At 32.9% G+C, this 12,478-nt stretch overlaps 1 protein-coding gene across 8 annotated transcripts in view; it reads left to right on the top strand.

The window, feature by feature from the left end:
* THSD7A (thrombospondin type 1 domain containing 7A) overlaps nucleotides 1–12,478 on the top strand; it is an 885,997-nt gene that overhangs the window by 568,596 nt on the left and 304,923 nt on the right. For all 8 annotated transcript variants that reach the window (XM_074379520.1, XM_074379521.1, XM_074379519.1 and 5 more), the window contains one exon: nucleotides 9,377–10,208. In XM_074379520.1, the coding sequence (XP_074235621.1) occupies nucleotides 9,394–10,208 (815 nt within the window). In that variant the 5' untranslated portion in view covers nucleotides 9,377–9,393. The remainder of the gene's footprint in view (nucleotides 1–9,376; nucleotides 10,209–12,478) is intronic.

The raw sequence follows: 12,478 nt of genomic DNA, 5'->3' as shown, positions 1-12,478 counted from the left end.
GCATTTACTACATTTGCTAGTTGCTACCTTCAATCCATTCTCCAAAGCAGCCTATGAAGACTTGTCATGTCCACTGAGATATGTTTATTATGATCAACAATTTCTATCCTTATTTCATAAATAATCTGCTGCCAATCACTTATATACTGAAATACTCTGTAACTCTCAAGTTTGCTTTCTGCTTTTTGGTTGTTGTAATTATTTGGGAAGTGGGGTAAGAGGGAGTTTGTTTTGTTTTGTAGATTGACAGTGCAACTGTTCAAATAGGTCTTTTAAAAATTTTCATATGTATTAAGGCTGTTAGTATCACATTTTGTTATTTTGAAATCAAGATTCTAACAATCTTAAATTTTTCTGAGTTTATGAGCTTGAAAGGAAAACCTTGACTTAGCAATCTGCTAACTTGAAGAATTTTCTCTAAGAAATTCTTTTTGCATTTCCTTATTTGCATGAGATTTTATTCAAATGTTGGAAATTTTCCTTATAGCACCATAAACTCTCTAACTGGATTGCTCAAATACAGTTTATATAACTACTTTTTACAGGGTGTTTAAATGCATCAAATGAAAGCACAGAACTATTTGAGGATGTGATGGTTTTATATTTTCTTCAGATTTACAGAGATTGGACAGATTTACAGACTGGAAGGAATAACAAAATTGATCTTGTTTATTTTTCATATCTACTACTTAATGCAAAGATCAAATCAGATAATATATGTGAAAATATACTTCTATAAAAATAAATAAAAAATAGCAATAAAACAAAATATAGCAATGTAATCTAGGGATGTGGTATTTAATACTCCTCTTATTGAGATGTTTTGAGGCTGTTTAAAAGGTACCTTTAAACCATAGGCATGTGCATTCCTGATAAAATTGCCTAACTCTGTAGAAAATAAAATAGAAGTTTACCTTCTAACAAACTTGAAATAAACTTCTGATGGATTTAACATATTTAAATAAAATAAATCTATAAAGAAGATTAAACTTTTAATGTATGTGTTTATTTACAAATCTCTGTATTTAAAAATATATTTCAGTCTTAAAAATCAATGAAAGTAATATACTCTTGTGTTAGTGAGGGTCTGCATATGAAAACAGAAAATGTTATACTAAAAATAACACAAAACACTGACAGGAAATACACTCTAATGGTCAGAGAAAATGTTAACAGTTCAAATAAATATATTGAGAAAAAAACATCCATGAGAATGCTGGAAATATAGAAACCAATTAAATAAATAATTTGTAGGAGAGGAAATTGTTATGTTAAAAATCATATGTAATGAAGATTTAACTAAACCAACAGTGTATTTGGGCATATTCATCAAATTAACAAAAGAAAATATTATAAAAACCAATGCTGAGCAGGATGTAGTGATAGAATATAGATTTCTGCAAGGTTTTTTGAAAACTCAATTGGGCAACAGGTATTTTAAAACCTTAAAATTGTCAAATGCTTTGACTCAGGTTTTCACTTTAATGGAGTGTAACCTAAGGAAATTGTCACTGATACATGCAGACTTTAATATACTGTCACTTGAAAATGTGAATCTTTTTGTGTGACAGAAAGGCACTTCACAACTGTATCACAAACATTTCTCATAATATTGGTACTTAGCTTATGGTTCAGGTAGAGTTAGGAAATGATGGGAGCTAATGACATGGTTCATATTTCATTTCTAAAATGAGGAAACCAGAATGCAAGGAGGTTAAGTAATTTTAAAGGAATATTTAACATAATAGATCCTAAAAATAGATTCTTGTGTTTAGCATTGTAAAATCAGCTACCCTAGTCACTGAGTCCTCACTCATTTTCTCATCAGATTTAAACAGTCTGTTCTAATTTCGTACATGTAATTTGACATTCTTATATAATTTCTTATTAAAGTTTAATTAATTTTTGAAGATGAAATCTCAGCTTGACAGCCACAGTGATCTCTCCTTATCCACCAAACTGATTTGTCATTTGAGAGTTATGTTTTAAAATTAAATTAAAACTCAAGTCAAAGAAGCTACAAGCTCTCCTCTTGTTTTTCCTCTGAAAGAAATTTAAATCTAATTTAGATAAAAATATTCAAAATGCATTTTTATATATTCACAAATCCATACAAAGGGTTCAATGAGGCAGAGCACATATTTATAATGAAATCAATTCAATTAGTATAATTTTGAATGGGACAGTATGCTAGGCATTCAGATCACCAGTCTATGGGACTATTTTAAGACAAACATTTAAGACCACATGTTTGCTTCTGTCTATGGCAAAAAATCATTTAAAATGACCAAATGAATACAAAATAGGCAAAAAGATGTTTCGATGCTGAAAAACAGGGAAGGATATTATGAATTCTTCAGAAATTTTGACATCCTTCTGGAAACCACAATATACAAAAGAATTAGGGTAAAGAAATTAAGGCTATTTTTTTAGTCAAATAATGGACTCTCCAAGAAAATAAGCACATAGGATTTCCCCAAAAGGAGCTCGCACTTGGAGGAACAGCAATCTGCAAATATTAGAGGTTGAGAGAAATGTCCTCAGGAATTGCTGTTGGAAGGGCAATCTGGCATATTTTGCTGGGCGCTTTTGTAATACTATATGTTTCAAAAGCTTGAAAGTGTGCGAAAGCCTTTCACCAAATTATCTGACTGATGTACAACGATGGAGTTTAATTACAGCATTCTTTATAATATTGGAAATAATCAGGAAAGACCTACATGTCCACTGATAGAACATCAGTTAGAAAAAAATCGTGGTAAATTGATAAAACAAAGAACTATACAAACATGATATAGATCTAAATATGAAAATATGAAGAGCAAAGGAGATTATATAACTGTCTAGAAGGTTCAATCTGTGTGTGTGTATGTGTGTGTGTATGTGGTATCCATTGAAATTGAATTATTTTTATAGCCTATTGTGAGTTAAATGGAAAATTATAAAAGAGCTAATTGATAGCACAATTCTACATTTTTTAAAGTAAATTTATATTTTAATTGCTCAGAAGAATGACAGCAAAATATGATGACTAAGATTAGTTATCTTTGGTTTATGGAATTTATCAGGAACTTTTATTTCCTATTGTTTGACAGTAATTTCTAATCTTTTTACAGTGATTTGGTTGGCAAAAGCAAATAGAAATTTTGTTTTAGTTTTTTTATTGTACATTTTAAAATAGGATGACAGCAAAATATGATGACTAAGATTAGTTATCTTTATGAAATTTATCAGGAACTTTTCTTTCCTATGATTTAACAGTAATTTATCATCTTTTTACAGTGATTTCGTCGGGTAAAAGCAAATAGAAATTTTGTTTTAGTTTTTTCAATTGCAAATTTTAAAATAGGATGTGTAGCACTCAAGAGACAGAATTTAGTATATTACTAAGCTGTTTGTGTACTCCTTGATCTTAGTAAAGTAGGACGTGCTGTTCGGTAACCAAATCCAGGAGGGGAAAACACACTATCTCATTTGAAGTATGCAAACATATTTAGTCAAGCAAGAAACTGGCTCATTTGAGAGTTTTATAGCAAACAAGAACAAAAAGTCGTTTGCATAATTTCTCATGCTCCTTTTATGGTGTTTCTCTTTTATAAGGCGCTTTGGAACAGTTGCTGGCCACCTGTCAATAATGTGGCCTTTTATAGACTCAACCTTTTATTGTTCTCATGCCCTTGAAATATAAAAAGCAGTCTTAGAAAAGTCAGTGTTGAATATGGTAGGGAGATAGTAATTTTAAATTTAGAAGGCTGTCTTTTGTAGACTGAAATAAAGAGACAGTTTTGAATGACATCAAGAGAATAGGCACGTTATAAAATCCTCTTTAACAGGAATAAAAATAAATTCATTATTTTATCAACAGTTTGGTGAAGTTAGTGCAGAATTATATTTAAAGCACTAGCCTAAGAAAAACTGAGCCAAGTAGCATTCATTTAAAGTTTTTACCACAATTTTGCATAATTTTACATTGATTCCAAGTGAAAATATTTGTATTGTGAGTCTATCAATTACACACAAGTTTGGGGCATATAAAACAGTTTCTTTAATTTCCTTTTAGTGAAGTAAGATATCCAGTGATTCCCTCTGGATTTACATAAAATCTGTCAAGCTAAGCGTTCTACACATATTTATTGACCCACATTGTAGAAATGCTTTGTGTGATACTGAGTAAACACCATCCAGCAAATCTATATGCAGGAATACATTTCCATTCACATGGGGTATTATCCATAGCCTCAAATAGAAAGCTGCCTATCCTTTATTTTGCTCAATTAGATTCCGAACTCCTTCTAAATGATGGTGAACAAGAACAATAAAAGAAGCAAGTTTTGAATCAATGATAATTCTTACTGTTCTTTTCAAAAACCAAACACTACTCCCCCAGATCTTCTACTACCACTGCCTCCCACTCTTAGTAATGTAAGATGCAGAGCTGAATTTTAACATTTATGCAGAGACATTTGCTGCACACTGTCATATTTTAATTGGTAGAGGATTTCATGTTTTCCCTGATAGAGTTTACATATTGGGTTTTCAAATTGTACTTGAAAACATTTGCACCCCTTGAAACATGGTAGCTAATTGGGTTAACAATTCTCAGTTGTCAAGAGGAGTTTTAGATTGGTCCATTTCTATTCAATTTGGTCCCTTTTCAGTGTGTACTTGTGTCAAGACTGCTTGGAGGGCAGAAGTAGATAGTGCTTCATTGTGTGTACTGTGGGGAAGATCTGATCTTTCAAGAGGTTGGTTAATTGGACACACATGTGATACCCAAGGTGCAATGAAAAGATAAGAGCAGTTAAAGCCTGCAAGGTGGATGATGGTTTATTTTTTTAGGTTCAATCATGATTATAGTTCCTCTGCTTTTGCTGGTGCCTTCATGCATTTTATTGTTTTCCTTTAGCCTCAGTAGGTATTTTTATATATCTCTATGAAGTTTTCTCAGGATACGTTATCTGCTGGTTCTGTGTAAATATAATTGGAATAAAATAAATTCCACAGTGTTATCTGTGAGTAGCTGGTTAATAAAAATCTGTGATAATACTATCAAAATGGGAATTTGAATATATTTATATTTATAACATATGCTTTTCTGAGTTATCTGAACAAACTTCAGCAATTATTATGCCTTATCTATATATAATAGTATTATTGAATTGAGTCGTTTATTCCTGCTGGCGTTGACATTAAAAATATAATGACTTGGATATTAAGATCTGTAATTTCTCTCCTTTCGGAACAAAATTGTTGAGGCAATTTATCCAAAAGTAAGCTATGGAAATTAAGTGACATGTTCAGACTATGGAATGTAACTGGTTATTCCATTAAATTAGCGGAAGTGCAAAGCTTTTACAAATATAACTAGCTAATTAAGCATATGTAAAAGATATACACACACACATGCGTGTTATATTCCTGGTATTCAATAAGGAACATCTAAGTAAGAACTATCTTACTTTTATGATGAATTCTGAATTTGAATTTGCAATAACACTTGTCAACATTTCTATATATCAAATGGTAATTTTTATATTAATTGATCAAAAAACTATTTTCATTGACTAACCAGCCTCTGTAGTGGAATCAGCACTGTGAAAAATCAATAGAGAACTAGGTGATTAGAAATGTTCTTGGCTGAGAAAATTTAGTTTCTCAAAACAAAAGAATGAAAATATACTCCCTGACCCTTTAGGGACTGCATTTTTATTTTTTATAAAGTGGGAAAAGAACATTTGATAAATGATGTTATAAATAAGATACCAGTATTATTAAACTTTTATATGAGCCGTTTTATTTCTTAAGGCATTTATACATCTTGAGTAGAAATAAAATATTATATTTTTAGATGTAGCTGAAAATCATTGCAGAAATATGTGCTTTTAACTGGCTCTGAAGGCAAGAGAATAGTCTAGTAAGAAATACTGTAGTTGACATCCATGATCATCTGAAATCTGCCTCTAAGACAATGCTCATTTCAGAAAATCATTGTGTATATTTAGCTATTACTACAATGGGTAACATGGAAAAATTAGAGGTTCTCAAGATTACATTGTGGTTCTGACTGTAATTAAATATTGATCTGTATTTTTAAGTTATGTCACTAGTATCTGCTTGTGTTTTCAATAATTAGATAAAAATCAAAAATCTCTAGATAACGATATATCGGAAAGGCTTAAAGGAAAAGCACATTTTGTCTTTATCCACAATTAATTGTTCAAATGGCATCTGTTGAATCAAATTGATTGGAATTATTTCCTTGATTTGGTTTCTGATTTTATTCATTCATTCAAAAATATTATTGAACTTGTCCTACGTGTTCTGTCTACATTTGTTGCAGAGGGTAGACAACGCCCTGTCCTCAAGGGGCCATATATAGAGTCAGTCTAATGTGATAAACAGATATTAAATATTTGATAATCATTACTAATTATACTACCTTAAAGTGTGACTAACATTTAAACATTATGTGAGAAACACACGTGGTGCTCTGGAAGTGTGTAAAAAGGGAGCTCTCCATAATTTGATATAAGTAAACTATGAATCATTTTCAAAGCAACCATCTTCTACTTTTATTTTAGAATGAACTTAGAAGTAAGCCAGATTTTTTTACTAAATTTTGGTTTGTAAAAGTTTAATATCTTCCCCAGTCCTTATCTTGTCCAGGGTAATTTTCAGACTTAAGAGTTGACTAGTGTAGCATAGTTCTGTTTCACAGTTGTTTTAGGGAAAAAAAGTTATTTTCAGTATGTTTGTTTTTCTTAGCAATTACATACAGACTTGTTTTTCTTAGCAATTACATACAAGTCTGTATGAGGTCAGTTCACATTTTATATACTCAGATTTCTGTAATAAAACATTAATTTATATTAATTAGTCAATCACATCTATCAGTAATAGTGAAGCCTTCCCAAAAATGTACAATTATGTTTTTTAAGTGACAACTCATAAGTTCGTTATAAAAAATCATTTATTTACACTTTGAAGATAAAAGACTAATTTTTTTCTTAATCACCACAATCTGATTAGTCAGTCTAACTTCATAATTAATTTCAAAAATTAGAAAACAATAATAGATCAGGAGGTTCACCTAAATTACATCTGGGATTTAGAGTCTGAGTTAGTACAAGACACTTATATTTTCAAATTCAGACTTAATGGCAGATAGTTTACTCCTAATTTGAGAGCCTGATATAAATATGTTTTTATATGCTGTCTTCAGATGGAAAATAAGGACCAATGTTTTGTTCAAGCACAGTGAGGATGGAGAATAAATGCCAAGGATGTGTGGAAATAATTCTGAAATCTTATACATATTACTGGGTTCTCTTATTAAGAAGTGTCCTAGGTTCTGAGTATTTAGAAAATTTTAAGAAAGAATCACCAGATTTGTGAACATATATTTTTCAACAAATTAAAAATAAGATTAAAGTATTATTAGGTGGATTGCATTTTGACAGATGCAACAAACCTACTGGCTTTCTAAGCCCATAAAGTTTCAGTATTAACGCTTCACGGAGACTGTTCCCCAATATCCTTGAGTATTTTATATCCCTTATAAGTATATTACATCCCTTATAAGCATCAGTATTTTACCTCCTTGTAATTCTTTATATACAAACTTCATAAAAGAATGATATGGGTATGCCAAGTATCTAATATTTACTTTTATGCAATAATAATTAGTTAGAACAATATTTACAGCAAGTCTCTATTCTATTTACAACTCCATAATGACATTTGTAAGGAAATTCTCAACGAATTATAAGCATCTTTCATATTAAACAAAATTAAATGTTTAGATTAACTATAATATGCACATACTTTTTTTTTTTTATTTGTATACTCATAGTTGTTTTGTACAGAAGAAGCTAACTGAGGCTACAGCTCTTATGTCCAAGATAAATCATATGACTAAAAGTTGGAACTGTAATCTAAAATACAGAATGGCTTTGTTATTCATTAAATATTCAAACTTGGCAAATTACTTTTCCTTCTTGTTTCCTGTTTTCTCATCCATAGAATGAATCCATTGACCCACTTTAGTGGGTTACACTTTTCCACAGTAGAAACCTCTTGCAGACGTAATCTTATACATAATCCCCATGTGAATAAAACTGATTACTACAAATAGAGTTTTTCTTACAAAAGCAGCAATGAGGGAGGATGGCACCAATGTAAGCATGTGAGGGGCACTAGAGCTCACCCCACGTGTTGGTCCTCAGCTTCCCACACAACAGATAGAAAATGGCTCTAAAGCACATCAAAGAATTTCTCAAATTCATGGAATAATTTTTGAAAATCATGTAATCATGTGATTTTTAAGTTTCTTTATGATTCCAAAATAATACAATTCTCGATTTCATAATTTGGGATCTGTCTGTTAAAGCACTGAAAATCATAACATCTACCTTAGAAAAAAATAATATATGCAAATATAAGGTTTAAATCTATTCCAAGAAGGATTTCACAGAAAAAAAACAGATTTCATATTAAAGCCACTGATATAAGTATTCCATAAAACAGCTCTATAACACCAAATACTTCATGTTTAAGAAATGAATAAATAAATAAGACCCCAAGAAACCACTCAATGATTAGAAAATTGCAAAAATATTTTAGTTAAATTTAAATTATCTTACCCAGCTCTGTACTTCACTGGGGAAATAGGAAAAAAATAAATTTGGTATTTTTTTATGTGCATAAATGTGCCTTTAAATTTATTTAAAAAAACATAAATTTATCTATTTATTTAAAAAAATTAAAGGCACATTTACGCACCTAAATGAAGATTTTTTGCTTCCCAGCTTTGGTAACCAGAAAGTGAACACTTTAAGGTCTACCAGCACACATAAATCACAACTATTAGACCCTTGCAGTCATAGTCTATGAAAATAAAAAATGATGTAGAAGAGAGCAAGTTTCACAAAATAGTTAATTGTCCAGGAAGAGAAATGCCTGCAAGAAGTTCTTCACATGGGGCCATTTTCTTTGCCAGTTACTGAAATCGATTTGATGATTGTGAGGCAGGAGTAATGAGTTTTCCCTGTGACTAATTTCTGATGTCCTTTATCAGCAAGGATTTCTAACTACCTAAAATAAAGGAAATGAACTAAACCAAACTTTTAGTAATCCCAAAAGGACCCAAAGAGAAATTGTCCCAGCAGTTACCTTATATAATCTCTGTGACACAGTTCCCCTTTTGCAGAAATTCTTAGTGCAGATCATTGCTTTTCAACAGTTGTGTACAGAGACCTACTTTATAACACCTCAGGGAAGTTAATGTACTAGGTCTTGAGAGGTCTTTCTGGAATGTGAAATAACGTGTAGTTTTCTTCTAGTAACACTGCTAATTTTTGTGTTGCAATTTTTGCAGGTCCATGGGGCCGATGCATGGGAGATGAATGTGGTCCAGGAGGCATCCAAACGAGGGCTGTATGGTGCGCTCATGTGGAGGGATGGACGACGCTGCACACTAACTGTAAGCAGGCCGAGAGACCCAATAACCAGCAGAATTGTTTCAAAGTCTGTGACTGGCACAAGGAATTGTACGACTGGAGGCTGGGACCCTGGAATCAGTGTCAGCCTGTGATTTCAAAAAGCCTAGAGAAACCTCTTGAGTGCATTAAGGGGGAAGAAGGTATTCAGTTGCGGGAGATAGCGTGCATCCAGAAAGACAAAGACATTCCTGCGGAGGATATCATCTGTGAGTACTTTGAGCCCAAGCCTCTCCTGGAGCAGGCTTGCCTCATTCCTTGCCAGCAAGATTGCATTGTGTCGGAGTTTTCGGCCTGGTCCGAATGCTCCAAGACCTGCGGCAGCGGGCTCCAGCACCGGACGCGTCACGTGGTGGCGCCCCCGCAGTTCGGAGGCTCTGGCTGTCCAAACTTGACGGAGTTCCAGGTGTGCCAGTCCAGCCCCTGCGAGGCCGAAGAGCTCATGTACAGCCTGCATGTGGGGCCCTGGAGCACCTGCTCAGTGCCCCACTCCCGACAAGTAAGACAAGCAAGGAGACGCGGGAAGAATAAGGAACGGGAAAAGGACCGCAGCAAAGGAGTAAAGGATCCAGAAGCCCGCGAACTTATTAAGAAAAAGAGAAACAGAAACAGACAGAACAGGCAAGAGAATAAATATTGGGACATCCAGATTGGATATCAGACCAGAGAAGTGATGTGTATTAACAAGACGGGGAAAGCTGCTGATTTGAGGTAACGTTTTAATTTCTGTTAACTACACAGGCCTGTCAAGATCATGAGTACCTAAGACATCTTGTACTATCTAATAACTTCTAGATTACATACAGGCACAACCCAGGATTAGCTACCCCCAAATGTAAGGCTTCTGAGCTTGTGTGAGTTTCTCGGTGGTGTTTCTATTGTGCCCATGTTTAGGCCACGTACTACTTAAGTTATTTTGATTTTCCTTTCAAAGTCTGGAGCAGGAGCGATTCTTCATGAAAAGATACTGCTTCTTCTCTATGAGTAGAATGTGCTGTTTCCCTATAATAGCAAAAAAAATTGCTTAGAGGCTGGAATATTGGGATTTTAAATTCAGATACTTTTTAGTCAGTTAATAGAAAAAGGCATACTTAGAATCTCTCCAAGTTAACAGCATTTTCAGAATTACCCTATAAACAAATCTGCTCTAAACAACAACCCAGGGAGCTATAACTAAGAATAATTTTCTTGCACATTGTATATAATGGAATAACTCCCTTCAGAGAAGAAAACAACAACCAGCTGAAAATAAGGTAAGTAGAGGGTATTGGATCATGAGTAGCCTCATTCAGGAAACGTGTAGCTAATTAACTTCATTTTCTAGACAGAAATTAATTGACAAATTATCTGAGTGCATAATGACTATATTACGAAAAACTATCTCATGCGTGATTTACATGTTCTGAAAATAATTTTCATTGAGGATTATCTGAAAGACATGATGTTCTCTGGGTATTTTAAATTTTGCTCTTGGATAAACTAGACCATCTGGGAGTGGCTTATCTGGATATTTGCATAATTGCTTTTTCAGAAATATTTATGCAGTTATTATTTGGATTGAACTGAAAGAGTTTACAGAAACATCAGTAAGAATTTTCTATCAGATTGATTGTAGAAATAGCATTGAAAGTGTCATCAACTCTATCACACAGTCTTTTCTCTTGATTGAAAACATGTAAGATAAATCTCCTTGAAGTTTCAACCTCTCTGCTTTTGGTGAACAGCTGGATTGTTTTTCTTATGGCCTCTGGAAATCTTGTAACAGATAACATTTGCATGTTTACTTCTGTTAAGAACCTAAATAGGACTGTGTGGCATGCCCGTTGTTTATTAACATATCTTTAGCTTTATTTAGCTTTTTTTCTCACCGTATATTTTTTAACCTATTCTTATCTACTGATTTTGCTATGTATAGGTTTTGAAATCTGTTTTAAAGTGTTTTGGAAAATGATATAGTTAAAATAGATAAACAAAAATTGATTGGTCTAAGACAATAACTTTCTCCCATCATAGAGTTCTGGTTACTGTTTTTAGAATTTTTGCTACTCTCTCCTCTCTTTGTATTGATACGATTGCATTTTATTTCAGCTGTACAGTAATTTGCTCTTTTTCCATTCTAGTTCTGGTCCTGTGGCCTTGAATGAAGGTTGTTTGCTCTGCCTTTATTCTCCAGGTTTCCTATAACTCCATAAATGTGCGTGTGTGTGTGTGTGTGTGTGTGTGTGTGTGTGAGAGAGAGAGAGAGAGAGAGAGAGAGAGAGAGTGCGTGTGTACCTCTGATTCAGTATCATGCATATTTTCAACTCAATTCCTGTTTAGTTCTTTTCTGACTAACCTTATTCTGGTGATTTCCTTATCCCTTTTCCCGAAGTATATTACAGTTATATTAGTTACTTGGCTCACATCAAATACTTGAATGAGCCTCCAAGGCAAGTTGAGTTGTCTCCTGCTGTCACTGAGTTAGCATGCTGTAGACATTTAATGTTGACTACTCAATTAAAAGTATAATTAGAATAGTAGGACCATTGCATAGAGCCTCATTCTCTTGACTAGAAACTTGTCATATAAAGTATTCTTAACTGTAAAAGGTAGTTAACTACTCAAACGATCACAAAGTGGTGACATTATGTTATAAGAAAGATATATCTGGGCTGGGTGCAGAGGCTCAAGCCTATAATCCCAGCACTTTGGGAGTGGGGATTAGGAGTTATTTGCATGAATAACTCATAATGAGAATTCAGTTATTTGAATTAAACTAACATACTTAAAAATGCAGAGTTTATTTGGCAGGAACTTATGTCCCATTAGAAATACCATATATAACTTTCAATAAATCGATAGTTGCATATACATTCTGACTTATTACAGTATAGGTTAAACTTTATGTTAAATAAATTGGTTGTTAATATTCTTATTATATATGAATTATAATGTGTGATCAAGAAAGTCCTAGTGAAGAAGAGACAAAAATCAGGTATTTT

Source organism: Saimiri boliviensis, chromosome 10, assembly GCF_048565385.1.
Source record: "Saimiri boliviensis isolate mSaiBol1 chromosome 10, mSaiBol1.pri, whole genome shotgun sequence".
Taxonomy (NCBI): Eukaryota; Metazoa; Chordata; class Mammalia; order Primates; family Cebidae; genus Saimiri; species Saimiri boliviensis.
Note: the sequence above shows the minus strand (reverse complement) of the source record. Positions and strands in the feature narration are given on the sequence as shown.